We start from the raw sequence: 22,603 nt of genomic DNA, 5'->3' as shown, positions 1-22,603 counted from the left end.
TATAGCTGTTAATTTTTTATGACTGGATTCAATGATTCCATCCATATCACAGAAAACATGGTGCCATAAATGTGGTAGCTGCGGTATAAGTAGACTCCGATCGCTGAATTATTGAAAATTAATTCACATCCCAAAATGTAAAGGCCGCATTACCATGCTACCACATCAGGGTGTGAATTTATTTCAAAATCATCAGCGGTCTGACTGCGTCGTCATTGTCTAAAATTTAAAACTCAAATGTTTTTGTGAAATCCTATTTTGCACTATATCAATACTTAAACCATTTCGTTGGAGCAAAGCAGAGATGACAGCAAATGAGCAGGAAATGTACGTGATAGGGCTTTGTTCACGCCAGTCAACTGTTGATGTTGTTTCACAATGCACAGCTGGCAGCAGTGCCAAAACAATGCAAATGTGTATTAAATACCTATCCAGTGTCCCGATCGTTAACATGTTTTTGTACATGTAACAAATACCTTATTAGTGACACAGTCAAACTGTTTTGTTATACTAAAATATTTTCCAGGACAACTAATTATTTTCCAGGACATTTAGGTATTTTCTAATTTTCCATGACTGGAAAACTGCATTGCAAAATTCCATGTTTTCCAGGACGCATGGGAACCCTGATGCTATTTCCACCCCTAATTAAATACTAACATTCAGTATAGGGGTACACTGCAGAGTGTTTATTTAGAGTCCCACAAACACCCTTCACCAACCCCAATCCCTAAACCTAACTTTCCAAAACAAAAATGAACTATGGTTTTACTATAGAAACCATAGTATCACCATTGTATTTTGTTGTAAAACCATAGTAACCACAAAATTGAACATGGTTACTATATTAACACCATATTATTGTAGTAACACCATGGCTACTTGCATTAAAATGATGGCTTCTGCCAAAAAACATGGTTACTACAATATTACTATAGTAAAACCATGGTTAATTTTCCCCCGATCAATTTTTTCTCTCAAAACAATGACTATTGAAGACTACTGGAGTCGTTTATATTTCCATAGTTTATCGTGTCTTTAGTGATCACACAAAAAAATCACAAACACTTGCCAATTCCATTTTTATATTATACGCAACCATACGTTAACCTTCATATTTAACATTCTTTCCATAAAATCTTTAAATTAAGTCTTACAAATTCTGCAAACATCTGATGCAACATGTAGTCTTTACAACATGGTATTCCACCTGAATCTGGATGATGGTTCAGTACCTTGTTATGTATTTCAGTACAAACATATTTGTTCTCGTTCACAACAGGGCTAAAAAATTATTTAAATACATTATATGAATGTTGGAAAAACACAGTCACTTTTGATATAAACTTTGCAATCATGTGCAAATGCATTGGTCCAGCTAACATTAAAAAAAAAACTTACTGTGCTTCAGTGTTTTCCTAAGTAAAACATCATTGGTTCCATTCTTTTTTTCAACTGCTAACTGTATTGTAGAAACGTGTTCACATGCTGGCAAAATGTCTACTGGTCTGACAGAATTCTGTTTTAGTGCCCACTAGTCTGCGCTGACAGTGAGAGAATATTGTCATTGATATAAGTAAAGCCAGGAAAAGTTGCTCCGTACTCCTCACATACACCTAGTGACTGCGGAACAGGAAGTTCTGTGAACCGTGGGTCAATGTTTGTGAGGTCACCAGGGCCAGACTGAAAGACAGAGATATAAATGGATATAAATGATTTACACATTAAACCATCTTCCACAAGTGCTTTTAGACAAATATGTCAATTAAACACTTACCAGTGAGGGAACGAAAGGGGGTGGAATTTTCTTTGCAAAAAGTTCATCCCATTGAATAGAGGAGAAGAATGCGTGAGATTGCAGCTCTGTCTAAAACCCCAAAAAGAGCAAAATGACATTTAGCCATGCAGAGCATAAATTCATTTGAGATAGTGCGACTGTTAGGGAATGTGTGGGCGTGCGTGTTGGGTTACCAGGTCACGCTTGGCCCCTAGTCTCTTGGCCCTGTCCTTGTTTAGAAGTCTCTTCAGCAAATCTCTGGCTGCACTAGATACTCCAGGTTTTAGTTCCAAAGGCTGAGAAATAATATTTCTAAGCATCTCAAGACGATCTGTACTGTAGAAAGGTGGCTAGAAAAAGAAAGAGAGAGAAACTGTCTAACAAATGGTAAATTGTTCAGTTTTGTCTACTTATTATTTGATTCACCTACAATAGTGTACTCATTTCCATTGGTGGGTTTCTCACCAGGCCATAGAGCATTTCATGGAGAACAGCTCCAAGACCCCACCAGTCGACAGTCCTGTCATACTTCCGCTGCTGGAGGACCTCAGGTGCCAAGTATTCTGGCGTTCCACAAAAGGTTCTAATGGTACCACGTCCAGTCACACCCTCCTTGCACAAGCCAAAATCGGTCAGAACCACATGACCTCCAGAATCCAGCAGAACATTTTCTGGTTTCAGGTCCCTGTAAGCATTTGTGAGAGATGGATTACTTTAAGTCTTCTTTTTTCCCCATTAAGTACATAAGAATTGCACAGATATTTCAGAGTGTCTGTACCTGTAGACAATATTCAGGGAGTGTAAATATCCCAAAGCACTGGCTATCTCAGCAGCATAAAATCTGGCTCGGGGTTCTCCAAACACCCACTCTCTATGCAAATGGTAAAAAAGCTGCAGAATAAATAGGCAAAAAAGAAAATATTGTTATTAAACAGTATATGCAGAAAGTCATCATAACCTGGGTATGTCAAAAACAACCAAACTTTCTTTTGTTTTACAAATTTAGTTTGTGAATTGTATTCCTCCTGCTGAGCACCTTTTTCAGCTCTAGTTGATAAATTATTCTGTCAGGCTTAGTTCTGATTGGATAACCCTGTTATTAGCATCTGACTTATGATGGATTCATCTCCATAAACAAGCTCAGATTCAAAGCTGTGTGTTCATGCTTGTGTCTGTGTGTAAGCACACCTCTCCTCCACATGCATAGTCCAGCACCAGGTAAAGTCGGTCCTTAGTCTGAAAGCTGAAGTGAAGCTTCACCAGGAATGGATGATTAAGTGTCTTTAACAACACACTGTGCTCACACATGACATGTCTTTCCTACACACACACACACACACACAAAAACCCCAACACAATGAATACACACAGACACATTTTTCTATAAATTGAATAAATTTAGCAACAAATAAGGAAACCTACCTCCTTCCTTGCTAAGATACCGTGCTTCTGTAGGACTTTGACTGCATAGTATCTGCCATTCTCCCTGTGTGTGGCCAAGAATACCTGAATAAAGACAATCAAATGGAGCAAAATGTTAAAATAAGTTCAATAAACACATAACAGCAAATACAAGGCAGTAGGAGCTTTAATTAAATATGATACCTTGCCAAAGCTCCCTGTCCCAATCACCTTCAAATAGTCAAAATCAGCAGCAGATACTCTACAATCACAAATAAATAAATATTGATGAGTAATTCTGTGTCTGAGTCCATATGGGCTGATATCTTAAAGTGATAGTTCATCCCAAAATAAAAATTCTCTCACCATTTACTCATCCTCATGCCATCCAAGATGTTTATGACTTTCTTTCTTCTGCTGAACACAAGCAAAGATTTTTAGAAAAATATCTCAGCTCTGTTGTTTCATACAATGCAGTGAATGGTGACCAACACTTTGAAGGTCCAAAAGTCATAAAGGGAGCATAAAAGTAATCCATAAGACTCAAGTGGTTTTATCCATGTCTTTAGAAGCGATACGATAGGTGTGGATGAGAAACAGATCAATATTAACTCTTTTACTATAAATCTCCACTTTCACATTCTTCTTCTTTTGTTTTTGGCGATTCACATTCTACATGCATATCAACACCTACTGGGCAGGGAGGCGAATTAAAAAATAATTAAAAATAATTAAATATTGATCTGTTTCACAATCACACCAATCATATCGCTTCTGAAGATATGGATTTAACAACTGGAGTCACATGGATTACTTTTATGCCGCCTTTATATGCTTTTTGGACCTTCAAAGTTCTGGCCACCATTTACTTGCATTGTATGGACCAACAGAGCTGAGATATTCTTCTAAAAAACTTCATTTGTTTTCAGCAGAAGAAAGTCATACACATCTGGGATGGCATGAGGGTGAGTAAACTTTTTGGGTGAACTCTGTCTTTAAGTTATGAGCACCCTACTTACCGAGATTGCAGCTCCTCTATTGGATTACTAAAAGAGACCTGAGAGAGACAGACCAGGGAGAGAGAGAGAGTCAGCAACTTACTCCAGTGACATATGAAACCACATCACAGTTCTGTTCACTTCCTGTTAGCTTACACTAGGTCAACTGGTTCAGCAACTTAAGTCGGGCAGCTGACCTGACCTATTCTTTTTTAATAGACTGGAGACCTCTATTAATACTTTATTAAGATATATCTCCACTACAGTATGTAGGCCCAGCACAAGTGGAAATGAACTTGAACTACTTTGAGCTCACTTACAGCTGCTGCTCCATCATCACCAGAGAGACTACTTTCATGTTGGAAGAAGTCCATCCTGGAATGAAAAAAAAAGAGTGTTTGGCAGAAATCATTTCTGGGGATATGAGAAGCACTATTATCAATTTAAAATACATTTTAAAGAAATATAAAGGGTTGGGTGTAACTGCTTTATGTAACGGCTCTTGACTCCTGGGTTTTACATTGGAATGCCTATAAGTAGGTCATGGTCTTATTGTACTGGCATTCAGTCTAAAACGACAGAGTGAGTGCAATGCAAGGCTCCAGTCACTCGGAAATTCGGATCTGCATTATTATTACAGTGTGTGGACATAATGAAATCAGTCTTTCTTCTGAACCCTGCACTGTAACACATAACAAGTTCTGCCTTATTTGTAGCTTACGGCAACAGAAAATGATGACTATGATGAAACTCACTGTTGGTATATGGGATAGTTGGATCCAAGCTTCTTGTCCTTTATTAAAGCTGAGAAAATAAAATAGCATTTTAAAAGCAAGCAATTTTTTTAAGGTAAAAAAATAAATAAATAAATAAATAAATCATTATTTTTAAATAGTAACTGCTGCATACTGTACAGCGAACAACCTTAACAAGACTGTTCAAACATATAAAGAGAGAGAGAGAGAGAGAGAGAAAGAGATGTATAAAGATATATAAATATGTATGTACAGTATATAGCAAACGTTTGTACATTTAGCTTTAACTTTAACCTTTAAATATAAAATGTATGGAAGCAAATAAGTTATTTGGTACATTTGACCAGAAATATCAAGATATGACTCTACTTATTAAAGTTTGAGAATGTGGAATAAATTTGTAAACTTACCAGTAAAATATGAAACTATTCCCTTAATTTTTGCGTAAGTAACGGGGCTTTTAGTCTTTTTAACCATATTTTCAGCAGGAAAGAAAAGCACCGGTAACCAGTAATGAGTTGCGAGTCCGTCTGTGGGCTGGTGTCTTTACCGGTCAGTTCTGGTTGAGCGATGTCTCATGAAGAGAACTGTGACCGACCGGCTATTTTTTGCAGGACACGTGATGCCGCCGAAAATCTGTGACGTCACGACGCCCGTTATTCGGCAGATGACATGACAGACGGAATTCTGGATATTCTACTTTTGGTGTAGACCAACAACTCAATACACGTAGTGATACAATCTTTGCTGGTGATATCAACGTTGTACAAGACACATGCAGTAATAGAATATATAAGTATTTAAAATAAATTTAAGAGGAATTATGTGCCATGTTCAACAGTATTTTGGTCATTTATTTCTGAAAGCATTAAGTCTGGACTTTTTACAAACTTTTATTTTTTATAAATAATAAAAAAGTTTGAGAAGTATCCCTTTAAAATACTACATATTTATACAGTATATTTTTACTACAACGTTTTAATTTGGATATACTGAAAATTTGTGTGAATTCTGTGGTGTTTGTAAGGAATCTGTATGCTAATACATCTCTTCTTTCAGTGTACACTAGAGGATATTTTTGATAGAGTGTAACGTTGGCTGGCAACAGGTAGACAAAGAGACTATGATGTGTGATGAACCCAAGTGCAGTTTTATTTCCAAATGTGAAATCCAAAAACCCTAACTATAAACGTGAACAAACATAAACATAAACTTGATTAAACTTAACTTGACATGACATGACTTGGCTTGACTATGAAACTTGACATGGAACGCTGTACACCAACAATGATACATGCAAACAATACTCGACAATGGAAAACATGAGGGTTAAATACTTGGACAAGGGGGAAAACAAGACAATGAAAACCAATGAACACTTAGAACTCAAAACAAGATAACAAGACTGCTAACAACCTAATGAAACAATGAACCAATAAGGGCAAGACACAAGAACATGGGAAACACATGACAAGATCACATGACAAGGAAACCACATGACATGCAACAAGAACAGGAACTAAACTTTCAAAATAAAAGACATGAAAAACATACACAAACACACACAACCCTGACATATCCCCCCCTCTAGAGGCAGCAACAGACCAAGGAGGAGCTGGAGGGACGAGGGACCCCGGTAAAACCGACAGGCTGAAGGACCGCGGTGGAGCCGAGGGAACGTAGAGCCGAGGTGATGTTGAGGGATCGACAGGCCAAGGCAGAGTCCAGGGCTCAGAGGGTTTAGGCGGAGTCAGAGGTTCAAAAGTTCTCCGTGTCTGGTATATCTCAGAGGGTGATGATCGAGCCGGTGGCTTGGGGGAAACCGGCTAATCAGGAGAACTCAGGGCGGGCACAAGAGCGGGAACCAATTCCAACTCAAATAGCCCAGGGAGAGATGGCTCTGGAACGGATAAGGTTTGCAATGCTGGCTCTGGAATGGACGAGGCAGACGTGGGCATTGGCTGGTTGACCGTGGCAGGCTTGGGCGTTCGCTCGTTGAACAGAGGTGAGCCTGAGACATTGCATGGAGCAGACCGAAGCTTGGCTATGACATGGCATGGAGCAGTCTCAGGCGTGGCTGTGACTTGGCATGGAGTAGACTTAATCATGGCTGTGACATGGCATGGAGCAGGCTGAGGAGTTACTGTGACATGGCATGGAGCAGACTCTGAATCCAGGGCAAAAGATGGCGCTAGCTCAGCAACCATGACAAGGAACTCTGGCTTGGCGGCCATGATGTGGGATTCTGGCTTGGCAACCATGACGTGGGACTCTGGCTTGGCGGCCATGACGTGGGACTCTGGCTTGGCGTCCACCTCCCCCTCAGTGAACGATGAACCACAAATTAGTAGGGCAAGGTCGATATACTGAGCCAGGCTGTGGGTACTCTGACCGCCTGGCATCATGGAAGTGATTGGCTCATTAAGTCCAAAGCGAAAACAGTCCTTGAGGGCAATCTCATTAAAATCGACCCTGCTGGCCAGAGCAAAAAGTTCTCAACATATTCTTCAATGGAAAAATTTTCCTGGCTTAGATGAAGAAGTTGAACTGTTGGGTTCATCTTGGTCGGTTGAGTATTCTGTAACATTGGCTGGCAACAGGTAGACGAAGAGACGATTATGTGTGATGAACCCAAGTGCAGTTTTATTTCCAAATGTGAAATCCCAAAACCCTAACTACAAACGTGAACAAACATAAACATAAATTGTCTAAACTTAACTTGACATGACATGACATGACTTGGCTTGGCTTGACTATGAAACTTGACATAGAACGCTGTACAACAACAACGATACATGCAAACAATACTCAACAATGGACAATGGCAAACATGAGGGTTAAATACTTGGACAAGGGAGAACACATGAGAGTGAAAACCAATGAACACTTACAACTCAAAACAAGATAACAAGACTGCTAACAAGCTAATGAAACAATGAACCAATGAGGGCAAGACACAAGAACATGGGAAACACATGACAAGATCACATGACAAGGAAACCACATGACATGAAACAGGAACAGGAACTAAACTTTCAAAATAAAAGACATGAAAAACAAACAAACACACACAACTCTGACACTAGGAGCTTTGGAACTTTGATACAAATTAAACTGTATGATGTCATGTTGTTTTTGTACAAGACACCATTGATTGTAAAAGTTTTTTTCTCTCATGCAACTTTTTATCTTATGTGGAAAATATCACATTCATGTGAAAAAAATGGTTTATTAGCTGTCACGGCTCCGGTGAGTTTATCATTTTGCTCTGTGTGTTTTGTTATTTTCTTTCCCTCGTGTCTCGCAGGCGCTGCCGGCATGCATGATCAGTGTTTCCATAGGAACGTTGATTGTTCCAAGGGGAACGCTGATCATGCCACTAATTAGCTTGCTAGCAGCACCTGGTTCTCCACTGATTCACTCCCTACTTAAGGCCTTCGTGTTCTCAGTATATTTGCTAGATTGTTGTTTGATGTGAAGTACTTATTTCACTCTCTCTGCCTAGTTGGTCCTGTCTCACGTTTCTGTTTGGTTGCCCGTTTCTGCCCACGTGTCGGAAGTCTGGTTGCCTTTCAGTTTGCTGTACACTTGTTCTCTGCACTCACGAGTCTTCAGCGGAGGATTCTTTGTCTCTGGCCGCGTGTCGGAAGAGTTATTGCCTTCCAGTCTGCTAGGCACTGTTCTTTGCACCTCACTACGCTTCAACAGAGGATTCCTACGAATCTGCTCCTAGCTTCCACAATGCACACACTCGCCTACGAACACACTATTCAAGGATTTGCCCATTGCGCGGCCATGGCGCGCACGGATCCACAGACTTCTCCCTGCTACTGCAGCCGGTGCCGGGATCCTCAGTCTTTGCCAGCACAGTTGAAATGAATATCTATTGTTAATAAATACTTGGAACTGTTTCTCTGCTCTTGGGTCTCTGTGGCAGGATGAATGAGGCACAGACAATTATTTTCAGGAGCACAGTCCCACAAAGGGGGTGTTTTTATTGTGACAGTAGATAAAAGAGGAACTTAATGGTGTGTGGTGTCTTCGGTGCAAGGGGCAGGGTGAGAGTGCCGGGGTGTCTGTGTTCGTGAGTCCTGTGTTTAGTGAAGCTTCCGTGGAATGTGTGAGGTGATCGGCGCTCAATTGTTGCTGGAGTATGGAATTGAAAGAGAGAGAGAAGAGGATTAGTGACATGCCTTGGAGTTGAAGCTCACCGTCTTCCTCTTCCTCCGGTGCTTAAATCTCCTCCATCTGATTGTTTGCAGGTGATGCCGATCAGTGTCTGCATTCCACGGTTGATTGGCAAACGAGCTCCAATTCCAGGGCGATGCTGAAACGCACAGGATACTTGCCACATTCCTCCCCCAAGCGACGTCCTGGACCTGGAAGCACACAGAGGGGATGGGAGGGAGGGAGTGAACTTTTACACAGATCTGACCATCCTTTGAACATCCTGGACAGGCTGTCCGCATTGCCGTTGGCTGCCCCCGCTCGATGTTGCACCTTGAAATGGAAGTCCTGGAGGGCGAGGAACCAGCGGGTTACCCTGGCATTAGCGTCCTTCGCTCGTGCCATCCATTGCAATGGGGCATGGTCAGTCAGCAGAGTGAAGCTCCGGCCCAGTAGATAGTATCGTAGCTCCAGGACGGCCCACTTTGTGGCCAAAGCTTCCTTCTCCACTGCCACGTACCGGTTATGGTTGGGGTCAGCTTCCAGCTGATGTACACTATGGGGTGTTCTTCTCCCTGTTGGACTTGGGACAAGATGGCCTCAAACCCCGTATCCGAGGCGTCTGTTTGTAGGAGGAAGGGGCAGCTTCAACTTCTGGAAGGCTTCCTCTGCAGGGCGGCTCCATTGCACCTTCTCAGGCTGCCCCTTCTTGGTCAGGGTGTTAGGAGACAGACTATAGTGGAGAAATGAGGTATGAAGCATCGATAATATCCCACCAACCCAAGGAATGCACGTATTTGGGTTTTGGTGGTTGGTCGGCCGAAGGAGTGTACTGCTTCCACTTTCTGTTCCTGGGGCATGATCAGACCCCTTCCGATCTGATAGCCCAGGTAGCATGCCTCCAATGCTCCTAGGTGGCACTTTTTTGGATTGGCGGTGAGTCCAGCTTTCCTCAGTTCGGTCAGCACCCTCTGCAGACGGTCTAGGTGGTCCTCCCACCGCTCTGAATGGATTACAACATCGTCCAGGTAAGCCACCGTGTATGCCTGATGGGGTCTCAGGAGGATGTCCATCATCCGTTGGAAGGTGGCAGGTGCCCCATGTAGACCGAAGGGTCTTTTCCCTGGACGATGGGGCTAGGGGTACCTGCCAGTATGCTTTGGTCAGATCCAGGATGGATATATATCATGCTCGGCCCAGCCGCTCGATGAGCTTGTCCACTCGGGGCATGGGGTATCCGTCAAAGGTGGAGAATTCATTCAACTTCTGGAAGTCATTGCAGAAGTGGAGGGTGCCATTCGATGACCCCGAGTTGTAGCATCCATAGCACTTCCTCCTCTATAGCCTGTCGGCGAGCCTCCAGGACCCGGTAGGGATGCTGCCACACAATGGTTCCAGGAGGTGCGAATTTCATGATGGATCATGTTGGTCCGCCCGGGGCAACTTGATAACACGTCACTGAACTGTCCAACCAGGGCTTCCAATTCCTTCCTTTGATTCGCGGAGAGTTGGTTTCCCAGATCTACCACTGGGGCCTCCGTTTGGGCATACCCGATAGACCCATCTCTCGGGATCGGTCCAGCGTTTGAGGAGGTTAATATGGTAGATCTGCTCCGCTTGTCTTCATCCCGGCTGCCGAATGCGATACATTACCAGCACTGTCCATTCCACCACCCTGCCTGTAGGGACCCTGCCAGGTGGCCAGGAACTTAGACATGGCACAGGGGATCAGCACCAGGACCTGGTCTCTGGGGTGAAATTCACGAGCTTGGGCAGGGCAGTCGTACGTGCGCTGCTGGGCCCGTTGGGCCTCCGCCAGATGTTCGTGCACCAGGGGCATCACTTTCTTGATCCTCTCTCTCATCTCACGTACATGCTCAATTACTGTTTGGTGCGGCGAGGGCTGTTGCTCCCAAGCCTCCTGGGCGACGTCTAGAAGGCCCCGGGGCTGGCGACCAAACAGTAACTCGAAGGGTGTGAATCAAGTGGATGCCTGAGGCACTTCCCTGATGCCGAACAGCACGTAGGGTATCATGAGGTCCCAATTGCACCCATCCTCGGTTACCACCCGCTTCAGCATCCGTTTTAGGGTCTGGTTGAAACACTCCACTAATCCATCTGTTTGGGGGTGGTAAACCGAGGTGCGGAGTTGTTTCACCTGCAGCAGCTTGCACACGTCTGCCATGAGCTGGGACATAAACGGAGTGCCCTGGTCGGTAAGGATCTCTTTTGGGATGCCGACTCTGCTGAACAGCAGGAACAGCAGGAACAGCTCTCGAGCAATGTTCTTGGAGGTGGCTTTCCTCAGTGGCACTGCTTCGGGGTACCGAGTCACATAATCCACTATGACCAGGATGTGCTCATGTCCCCGGGCAGACTTCGGCAGTGGTCCCACCAGGTCCATCCCGATGTGCTCGAAGGGCACCTCGATGATGGGCAGGGGTATGAGGGGGCTGGGGGGAGGTCATCGTGGAGCCGTTCTTTGGCAGACTGCGCAGCTCTGGCAATAGCGCCTCACTTCCACATCCTGTCCGGGCCAATGGAACTGGTACCTAATTCGTCGGGTGGTGTTCTCAATCCCTAAGTGCCTGGTCATGGGATGCGAGTGGGCCAACTCAAGCACGGTCTCCGTCTTCGTGCATGGCACCACCAAGAGGCGTTTCTCCTCCCCCCGCCTGTGAGCGACACAGTAAAGCAGACCATTTTCCACAATGAAGTGAGGAAAGGGGTGGGGGCGGGAAGTCGTACCTTGCCGTTGACTACTCTGACCTGGGACCAGAAGTTTCTTAGCCGGTCGTCCTCCTGTTGTTCCTTGACGAAAGCACCCCTCTCCATTATCTGTTGGAAGAGGTCAGAATATACATTAGGAGCAATCACTCTCAACTCACCATCTCACTCGCCGTCAGTGGCCAGCAACACCGGGCGTCTCTGTGGTGTTGGACGGGGTCCCCTGCGGCATTGCCCCCGGCAGCTGGCAAGTTGGACAGCTTGGGCCCCTGCCAGTCTCATCCTAAGAGTAGGGGCACTGGCAGATCTTTGACAATCCTGACCTCCACCGGCCAGCTTCCTGGTTCAGCCTTGATTGTAACTGACCGTGTTTGAACATAGCATGTGTCGCCATGCACACAGGTGATGGGGATTGAGGCTTTGCTGTGTGGTTGGGGGAAACTATCTGGGGCTGGGCCAGGCTTACTGTGCTCCCGGAATCCAGGAGGGCTTTCACACAGTGGCCCTCGATCTTCACCTCCCTTTCCGGGGCTTCCCGGGGCACTGCTCGGTGAACGATGCAACCTGCCAGCCAGGCTCGGGCCTCCAGGGGGTTTGGGTCTGTGGGCATGGGTTCTTCCCAAACGGACGGTGTCACTGGTCTGCTTACTGGTGCCCTCCAGTGGTCGCCTTTCCTGGTGCGTTTTCTGGGAATAGGTACCAGCTCTCTCTCTGTCACCAAGGGCTTGGGGTGAGTTCGGCAAGGAACAACAGCCTCCACCGGGGCGGCGAGGGTCTTGGGGTTCCGCATTCCTACAGCCCGCTGTTGCATGCATGGGAGGAACCGAAGGAACTTGTCCACCACCGCTCCTTCCGCTACCTGTACTGGTGTCGGTTGCCCGGAAAACAGCCATAGACGGGCTAGACGGGATAGCTGCGAAGCCTGTACGCGGGCGGGAACCTGAGCATCATACACCCATTCATGGAAGCGCTGCACCGCACATACCGGTGAAAGCCCCACCCGTGCCTATATCTCATTCTTTAGCTCTTTATAGTCATCAACGGAGGCTGGGCTGAGTGAGTAGTAGGCACGCTGTGCTTCCCCCATTAGGAAGGGAAGCATTCTTGCCAACTCGCTCCTATCCCACCCCTCCCTTTCAGCTATCACCTCGAACGTATGCAGATATACCTCCACATCATCATGCTCCGTTAGCTTGGTGATCAGCTGACTAGCTCGGGCACGGGGTTTGGGGATCGGTACCTGAGCAGCGACTTCCAATCGCAGCTGCATGAGCTCCTGTTCTGCCCGTTCTTGACGTGCTGAAAGTGATTCCATGATTTGTTGCTGGCAGAGGGAGATGTTCACGAGCTGACGCATGAGCTCTTCCATTGTTTCCAGAGAGAGAGCTGGACCTGTGGAAAAACCAGACGGAGAATTGGGGTAAGTTTCATTGTCTGACCTCATTTTCTTCATTTCAACCAGCATTCTCCACCACTGTGGCAGGATGAACGAGGCACAGACAATTATTCTCAGGTGCACAGTCCCACAAAGGGGGTGTTTTTATTGTGACAATAGATAAAAGAGGAACTTAATGGTGCGTGGTGTCTTTGATGCAAGGGACGGGGTGAGTCCTGTGTTTTTGTACCTCACTATGCTTCAACGGAGGATTCCTACGAATCTGCTACTGACATAAACAACGCACACACTCACCTACGAACCCACTATTCACGGATTTGCCCATTACACGGCCATGGTGTGCACGCATCAACAAACCTCTCCCCGCTACTGCAGCTGGTGCCAGGATCCTCAGCCTTCGCCAGCTTTTTACATTTTCACCCAATTTGGAATGCCCAATTCCCAGTGCTCTTTTGTTATGTCCTCGTGGTCGTGTAGTGATTCGCCTCAATCCGGGTAGCGGAGGATGAATCCCAGTTGCCTCCACGACTGAGACCATCAACCCGTGCATCTTATCACGTGGCTTGTTGAGCGCGTTGCCACGGACCACATTATAGCGACCACGAGGAGGTTACCCCATGTGACTCTACCCACCCTAGCAACCGGGCCAATTTGGCTGCTTAGGAAACCTGGTTGGAGTCACTCAGCACACCCTGGGATTCGAACTAGTGAACTCCAGGGGTGGTAACCAGCGTCTTTTACCACTGAGCTACCAAGGCCCCGTGAATATTTATTTCTAATAAATCCTTTGAACTGTTCCTCTACTCTTGGGTATCTTTGTCTCGCTCTCACTCTCTGACAAAACTAAGCCACATTTTGATCACTTTATGAATGAAGTTAAGCAATATGGCACTTCTTTGGACAGTATGAGAAATAAAAATAAAAAAGCAAAAAATGACTTATGAGGCACATATTCACTTTAATTTACTGTAGCTTCCGTTTTTATTTTATTAAATTTTTGTTAAGTTGTTGTGAGTTGTATACGTTTGTATGCACTTTGTATATGAGTAAATTATCATCAATAAAAAAGAAAATTAACAAACATGACAGACTGCCTTATAAACTGAGTTATTATCATTCCAGGATTTTTATTATTGTTATTTTTCAAGTTACAACAATGCTGTTGAATAGACAGTGTAAATATTTTGTTCATAAGATCAAATTTCTTAATTCTTTATCCAGATTCAAAGTCTTTTTAGTCTTTAGAAACATCTTATATATATATATATATATATATATATATATATATATATATATATATATATATATATATATATAATCACTTAAACTCATAAATAATGGCAAGATTAACACATTTCTAAGGTATTATAACCTTGATTTTCTTTCTGATCGGTTCTTTTAATGATTGACAGATTTTTGCTATTATATTTAATATGAACATTACACTTATTTAGCGCTTTTCTGACACTACAGTCAAAGCGCTTTACATAGTGAACGAGGTTCTCCTCAACCACCACCAGTGTGCAGCATCCACCTGGATGATGTGATGGTAGCCATAGTGCACCAGTACGCTCACCACACACCAGCTGGTTGGGGATTATTAGGAGGCCATGACTGATAAGGGCCAATGGGGGGAATTTGGCCAGGACACCGGGGTTACACCCCTACTCTTTTATGAGAGGTGCCCTGGGATTTTTAATGACCATAGAGAGTCAGGATCTCGGTTTAAAGGGATAACCAAAATCACCTAAAATGAAAATTCTCTCATAATTTACTCACTTTCATGCCATCCCAGATGTGTATGACTTTCTTTCTTCTGCTGAACACAAACAAAGATTTTTAGAAGAATATCTCAGCTCTGCAGGTCATTTCAGTGCAAGTGAATGGTGACCAGACCTTTGAAGCTCCAAAAATCACATAAAGACAGCATAAAAGTAATACATACGACTCCAGTGGTTTAATATATGTCTTCTGAAGCGATGCAATCACTTTTGGTGAGAAACAGATTAATACTGAAATCTTTTTTTTTTTTTTTTTTACTATAAATCTCCACTTTCAGATTTATAGTAAAAAATTACTTTATATATATTATAATATTGATCTGTTTCTCACCCACAGCTTTTATATAATTCCTGAATTTAACCACTGGAGTAATATGGATTACTTTAATGCTGCCTTTTGTAGCTTGAAAGGTCTGGTCACCATTCACTTGCATTGTGTGGACCTACAGACCTGAAATGTTCTTCTAAAGATCTTCATTTGCGTTCAGGAGAAGAAAGAAAGTCATACACATCTGGGATGGCATAAGTGTGAGTAAATTATGAGAGAATTTTCATTTTTGGATGAACTATCCCCTTAAGACATATATACCACAAATTATATTTAAATATTTTTTCTGATACTTTGACTTTTTTCCCTCTTCCTGTATTTCTTTAATGCATTGCTCATTGTTTTTTGTTTATGTACGCATAATGTGCATTAAAAAAAAAGACATGACACTCTTGCACTAAGCAACTTAGATCTCTCTCTCTCTCATTCACTCTCTCTTTAACTTGCAAGCTCAAAGCAGTACACAAAATGGTAGAGGAAGTCCTAAATGCATTTGTTTTAATAGCATGTCTTTAATCTACAGTATGTGGTAAAGCCAGTGGTTCCCAACTGGTCTTGCTTCATTTTTTTTTACATTGAGCATCAAATGGCGACACAACAAAGTACTAAAATAGTTTATCCTACAAAAGTAAACAAAAATGACCTTAAAATCCAACACTGAAATTTACATTACCATGAACTGCATAGGCCTAACAATAAGTATGAGGACATGAATCACAACATGTCAATGCTGGCAGCTGCCCAATTTTGCTTCTATCAAGTTACATGAATTTACACCAAAATATCTTAAAGTTTGATTTACCACACAGCTTTTGATGTCAACCACACAAATATGGGAATCATTTCCTCCTCCCCTTTTAAAGTTGATCAGCCTATTTTGTTGATTATGCACAATTATTCAATTAGTAGCATTTCATTATTTGAATTTAGCATTGTTTTTACAGAACAAAACTGTCCTGAGACCCATTTCTGGGTCGCACCCACCAGTTGAGAATCACTGGATTAGGCCATTTGGCTTAGGTGCATATTATTTCTTTCACTGTTAATGCCTCTTGGGACTTCCTTTTCCGTAAACTAAGAGTTCCTATATGAACTTGCACATATAACACAGAGACCTTCATAATGTGGATTGAGGGTTTCAGAAATGTTCTTGGATAGGCCTGCCATACACATATTCCTTCTGATACATAAGGGGAAACCCTCATCAACCTGTCAAAGGTACTAATAAATTTAGGGTTCTCTTATTGCCATGTTGGCATGTTAACCCTCTCATTCAGCTAACTATACAGGTTATATAACGGAGATGCTTACCTGACACCATAGACAAATACACATTAGCAAACACGCATACAAAAAGCTAAAAGCACATGCATGTAGACATTGATGCAGGATGTTAAAATAGTCTAGGGAACACTCTTAACATGTATAGTGTCACTTAATAACAGGGAGGAAGCAAAAATCGATGGATGAAAAACATGTACAGGCTGGCACACAAAAACACACTCACATTCCTACTCTTACACAGGTGAATGGTTTACGTAAGAAGGGAAGGGAAAATTAGTTTGCAGAGAGGTATGAAGAGATGAGTGAGAGGAAAAGACTGTTTTGTTATGCTGTTTACAGTATTCATTTAGGGTTAGGGTCAGGGTTTATGTTTGCACAACTTAAAATAATGTTTGACCTTTGAAGTTAATTTAATTTTTAATTAATTTAATTTTAATTAGTTGGGAACAACAATTATTTTTGCATTTCATCCTCATTTTGTTCTCCAGTATATAAATTACATACCTGACTATAATCAAGCTGTAAAACCAACAAAATATTCAAATTTCTTTTATAATCAACAGGGGCTTTCTGTTTGTTGACACACTTTGCTTCTGTTTTATTAAATTTCCTTATTTACTTTGACTTATGACGTACAACAAATGATTTATTGAAGGCATCCTTCCAAGAAATGTCCACCACTGATCCACTGATCTCTCTGTCAGTGTGAGGTGGAGGGGAGGCGGTTATAGAGAAATCTATATTTGGCTAGCTAAAGGTTAAAGGACAGTCAGCTCTGATTAGTTTCTGAATCAGAAAGATGACACCAAGATACACAAATCAGGTTCGACAAAAAGGTTAGTAAACGATTTTATCACACTAAAATCATGTTAAAGCCCATATTGTTTATGTCTTGTGGCTGTCCTTTTAAAACAGTGAGTATTAACATTTAGGGATTGGCCACATTCACTTCCATTGTAAGTGCCTCACAGTAATCCAGATTTTTTTTTTTTTTTTTTTTTTTAAAAGAGGGACGAGTTGAAATTAGTTTTGTGGTAATCAAAAGTATGCCACAAATGTTTTCTATTGAGCTTAACTTGTATTCAAACAGGAATATCCCTTTAGGATGTTTTAAATGTGTACACTGATTAAAAGTGATTGCTGAATGTCAAATACAATGTAAATTGCTCTAATACATTTGCACAGAGGACCAGCTCACATCATCTTCTTTTTTAATCGTAGGGTTTATACAGTGGTGTAGTAGTGTCTGAAGAGGTGGGAATACTGTGAATTTATGAAGCCCCCCCCCCCCCCCCCAAAACATATATATATATATATATATATATATATATATATATAAAATTAAAATAAAATATGCACCCAGTCTCTAAATACATTAATATACAGTACATATGTAAAATGTGTAAGAAATATTTTTTGGTTTAAAAAAAAAAGAATATTGGCTGTTGTAATTATAGTTCCACATGAACATGAAAATGTACAGTATATCAGGGTAAGTTTCTAGCTGGCATGGTATACAGTACACTACTAAAAACCATGGCATGGTAACTTGATGTTAAATATGTATTTAAATTAATAGGTGTCATTAATGCTCCTTTTATTAGGCTATTATGAAAATTGTTAATACTTTATAATTACTCTAATTAATAAACTAATACATAACACGCAATAAACTGTGAAGCATTGTTGCTAATATGAGTGTAGTAATGTTCACGTTAACACGTTATCTTGTATTACCATATAGCCTACATAAAAATGTATGGTTATTTGTTTTATTTGTGTATTATTATGTGCTTTTTTGTGTATAGTGAAATCGTTTTCCTACTTAGAAATATAAATTAAAATGATTTGATATCACGAGAAAAAGGCACCACAGACAGCAGTAATAGGCAAAAAAAAAAAAAAAAAAAAACATGCAGTATTTTCAAAAAATCTGATTGCATATGTTAAATTTTAATGTATATATTTACGTTTAGCAGGGAAATAAATTCACAGCGCAAATTATGATTACTCCAGGGATGCTTGTGCATCAGCATTAGGCTATGTTCAGACTGCAGGCAAATCTGATTTTTTTCTCAAATCAGATCTTTTCAGGCATACTGTCCGCAATATTAATTGCAAGTGATCAAATCAGATTTGCACATTCAAACATAACCAACCTATCTGCATGGGCTGCTTTGGTAACGACATAGGCGTACCCACGTGACGATGCTTTCAAAACAGACGCGGTGCAACAGGTCCATCATCTCGCTCTCCAAATAAGCGCCCTGTCCAGTCGTGGTGCAGAACTCCTCTGTTGCACAAGCAAAACTCAGTGACGGAGGAGACTGGTAAATATTGTGATGTTCCATACTGCAGTCACCGATTTTTGACATCATCGTTGTGTGTCATGTTAAGAGTGACACAAAAGACCATTTGAAATCCGATTTGAGCAGCCAGAGCGTCTGGACTGAGATGCATCTGAAAAAATCAGATTTCAATAGCATTTGAAACCACCTCCCGATGTGGTTTGAATCAGATTCTGAAAAATCAGGTTTTTTGCTGTCCAGGCTATCAAAAACTCATCTGGATACAATCTGGATATGCAAAAAAATCAGATTTTTAGTGGCAGTCTGAACAAGGCCTTAGACACTGAAAATGTTCCGCCCCTTATTGAAAGGAAAATATTATTGGTTAGCAAATATCCAATCACGTCTGAAATGAACGTTCTGAAACGCTTTTGGCATCTGTAGATTGACGCGCTGGGCTCTTGCACAAGCATCAGTCTTTGATGCCTTGGGAGTGAGAACGTGTTGTCTGATTGGTGGATCAGTTTAGTCTGACTGTCTGTCTTGCCAGTGACAAAAGTTGCACTCCCGCAGCTCCGAGCGCATTTAGAGTGAATCTCTGTACACTTATATATAGGCCTACACAATTCATTCAATGGTGCTGCGGCATCGCGTTAGTAGATTGAAAAAGTTCTGGGTCAAAAGCCTACTCATTGTTCTGGCGGTCATACGTATCATCACTTATTTTGGGTGGGCATACGTAAAATCCTAAGAAAGTTAGGTGGGCATATGGCCCACGTATGCCCTAGACTACACTACTGGGTTTAAACATCATAAGCAAATGATAAATTTCTTAAGGGAATATTTTGGGTTCAATACAAGTGAAGCTCAATCGGCAGCATTTGTGGCATAATGTTGATTACCCCACAAAAAAAAAAGAAAAAAATGACTCATCCGACTTATCCCCTACATCAATGACCGCCCCATCACCTAAAATACTTGGGAAAATCTGGGGCAAAATGAGATATGAGTACTTAATACGTCACCCATAAAACTCTGGACCCTCAACCAGAATTCTTGTATCTTAAGACACCACCAAAAACATGGGTTGTGTCCCCACCTTCTGATTGGCATCACCAGCAGGTAGGTGTGTCTCTAAGACCAAGCCTATACAATCTAGAGGGGGTCCAGTAGAACCTTTGTAAATCTTAAATTGCATAAGGTGCACCCTTGCATCTCTAGATGTAGACTTGACGTTTTTTAGAATCCTAGCCCACACTCCCTCCTACAATACCAAGTATAGATCTTTCTCCCATAATCTCTTGAGTGAAGTTGAAGCTCTGTCCCCCAGACTCTGAATTAGCAGGGAGTAATACACTGATGCCTCATGGCCTTTTCCAAACACAGTAATCACCACTTCCAGAGTATCTGCCAATTTAGGGGGGTGTATACTACCCCCAAAAACAGAACAGAGCAGGTGGCGCAGCTGTAAATACCTAAAGAACTGAGATCTGGGAATCCTAAAATGTTGAACAATATTTTCAAAAGATCTCAACACTCCACTCTCATATAGGTCACCGAGTGTAATAACCCCCATCACAATCCACTCTGACCAGCAGAAAGGGGACTTATTAATAAATAATTTTGGATTCTGCCATATGCTCGAGGCAACATTTAAATAAATGTCAGAATTACACACTCTGGACACTTTTGTCCATACCGAGTGCAAATGCGAGATATTGGGGTGTAACTTAACTTCTCCGATTAGTTTGAAAGAAAGGCTTTGCAGTGGCGAAATAGGGGCAAGAACTTCCTGTTCAAAACAAAACCAGGGAGGGGCTCTCTCAGGTGGAAGCGACCGATAAGCCAAATGTCTGAGACTGAATGCATAATAATAATAAAAAATCTTGGGTAGGCCTAGCCCACCTTTGTCAGCCGGCCTATGTAATTTATTGAAATGTAATCTGGGACGCTTACCCTTCCAAATGAAGGACTTCACTATGCTAACAAACTGCTTGAAATAAGAGAGGGGGACATCTACAAGGAGAGATTGTTGCAAGTAGTTGGATTTTGGAATACAATTCATTTTAATAACATTAACCTACCCAATCATAGATAAATGTAATGAAGCCCACCTGACCACATCGCTTGAAAACCTTTTTATTAAGGGGTCAAAATTAACTCTAACTAAATCACACAATTTTGCTGGGAATAAAATGCCCAAATACTTAATGCCCTGTTTAGGCCACTGGAAGGCGCCTGGCTGAAAAGCAGTACGCTGTCAGAGCCAAAACTTCGGATTTAGACCAATTCACTCTGTATCTTGAGAACTTAGAAAAGGAATTAATAATTCTGTGGAGGCAAGGCATAGATCTAATGGGGTCAGAGACGAATAATAAAATATAATCTGCGTAAAGCAAAAGCTTATGCGCCATACCTCCCACCACCACCCCTGGAAAATCATCTTCCTTTCTTATCGTGGCAGACAGAACAATAATGGGGAAAGAGGGCAACCCTGCCAGGTGCCCCTGTCCAGAGTAAAATAATCTGAAATTAATCCATTTGTTTATACCACCACTACAGGGTGTCTATAAAGTAACTTAATCCATCCAATAAAATGAACCCATATATTTCCAAAATATTAAAAAGATAATCCCATTCTACCATATCAAACGCCTTTTCGGCGTCAAGTGAGATGGCAGCGACCAGAGTCTGATCATTAGCCACTGACCACATAATATTGATGAAACGCCTAATGTTATCAGAAGAGCTATGGCCCTGAATAAACCCCACCTGATCTATATTTATAAGAGATGTCATTACTTTACTTAATCGGTTACCCAAAATTTTTGACAATATTTTTACGTCTAGCTGGATCAGGGAAATTGGACGGTAACTCTTACACTCGCTTGGATCTTTGTCCTTTTTAAGAATCAGACTGATTCGGGCTTGTGTCATGGTTGGTGGAAACTTTCCATTCTTTAATGATTCCATATAAACTTCTAACAAAAGTGGAGCCAGATCTGTAGCATAAGATCTAAAAAATTAAGCGGCAAAGCCATCTTGGTTACCTCATCAAACTCCTCCAAGTTTATCTCAGAATCAAGAGAATTTTGTTGCTCAGTCGTCAGTTTAGGGAGTTCTAATGGTTCCACAAAGTTTCAAATATCTTCATCAGTAGACGAAGACGTGGAACTATAGAGATCAAGATAGAATTTTTAAAAGCATTATTAATATCAATGGCTGAGGTAAATATTTTACCACCAGCAGATTTCACTGAGGGAATGGTAGAAAAAGACTCTCTCTGCTTTATATATCTAGCCAAAAGCTTCCCTGCTTTGTCCCCTGACTCAAAGTATGATTTGCCCTGAATAGCCAAAACTCCACCTTCCGTGACAAAATAGTATTATATCTGTAGCGCCGAATGTCGTCTGATGGCCTCAGAGAATTGACCTGATTGAAATACAGATATATTACTATTTTGTCGCGGAAAGTGGAGTTTTGGAAATGAGTCTTTTTCTACCATTCCCTCAGTGAAATCTGCTGGTGGTGAAATTTTTACCTTGGCCATTGATATTAATAATGCCTTTAAAGAGTTCTATCTTGATCTTTATTGTTTGACATCTTCATCTACTGATGAAGATATTAGAAAATTTGTGGAACCATTAGAACTCCCTAAATTGACGACTGAGCAAAAAAATTATTTTGATTCTGATATAAAC

At 41.8% G+C, this 22,603-nt stretch overlaps 1 protein-coding gene across 2 annotated transcripts; it reads right to left on the bottom strand.

Annotated features, from left to right (window-relative positions):
• Positions 1-1,011: 1,011 nt before the first annotated feature.
• LOC127453719 (serine/threonine-protein kinase Sgk1-like) lies at positions 1,012-12,005 on the bottom strand. 2 transcript variants are annotated; one of them, XM_051720343.1, is made up of 12 exons: positions 11,987-12,005; positions 4,932-4,980; positions 4,497-4,551; positions 4,198-4,235; positions 3,383-3,440; positions 3,200-3,283; positions 2,966-3,097; positions 2,556-2,668; positions 2,243-2,462; positions 1,972-2,127; positions 1,778-1,867; positions 1,012-1,683 (listed from the first exon to the last, which is right to left on the bottom strand). In XM_051720343.1, exons 3-12 carry the CDS (start codon positions 4,548-4,550, stop codon positions 1,525-1,527), a joined length of 1,104 nt encoding a protein of 367 aa, XP_051576303.1. In that variant the 5' UTR covers position 4,551; positions 4,932-4,980; positions 11,987-12,005; the 3' UTR covers positions 1,012-1,524. The 2 variants fall into 2 exon arrangements, with proteins under 2 accessions (XP_051576303.1, XP_051576302.1); XM_051720342.1 differs by lacking the exon at positions 11,987-12,005 and adding an exon at positions 5,342-5,512.
• Between the last annotated feature and the right edge of the window lie 10,598 nt (positions 12,006-22,603).

The sequence above is a fragment of the Myxocyprinus asiaticus genome, chromosome 16 (assembly GCF_019703515.2).
Source record: "Myxocyprinus asiaticus isolate MX2 ecotype Aquarium Trade chromosome 16, UBuf_Myxa_2, whole genome shotgun sequence".
NCBI classification, from domain to species: domain Eukaryota; kingdom Metazoa; phylum Chordata; class Actinopteri; order Cypriniformes; family Catostomidae; genus Myxocyprinus; species Myxocyprinus asiaticus.
This window is presented reverse-complemented; position numbering and strand designations above follow the sequence as displayed.

What these genes read in the sequence shown, in the direction of transcription:
- LOC127453719 (XM_051720342.1), bottom strand. Translation starts at nt 5,408, where the DNA reads ATGGTTAAAAAGACTAAAAGCCCCGTTACTTACGCAAAAATTAAGGGA. An exon ending in TCCCTGAATATTGTCTACAG is followed by an intron (nt 2,463 to 2,555) that starts GTACAGACACTC and finishes AAATGCTTACAG; the next exon opens with GGACCTGAAACCAGAAAATG. An exon ending in TAGGGGCCAAGCGTGACCTG is followed by an intron (nt 1,868 to 1,971) that starts GTAACCCAACAC and finishes TTGGGGTTTTAG; the next exon opens with ACAGAGCTGCAATCTCACGC.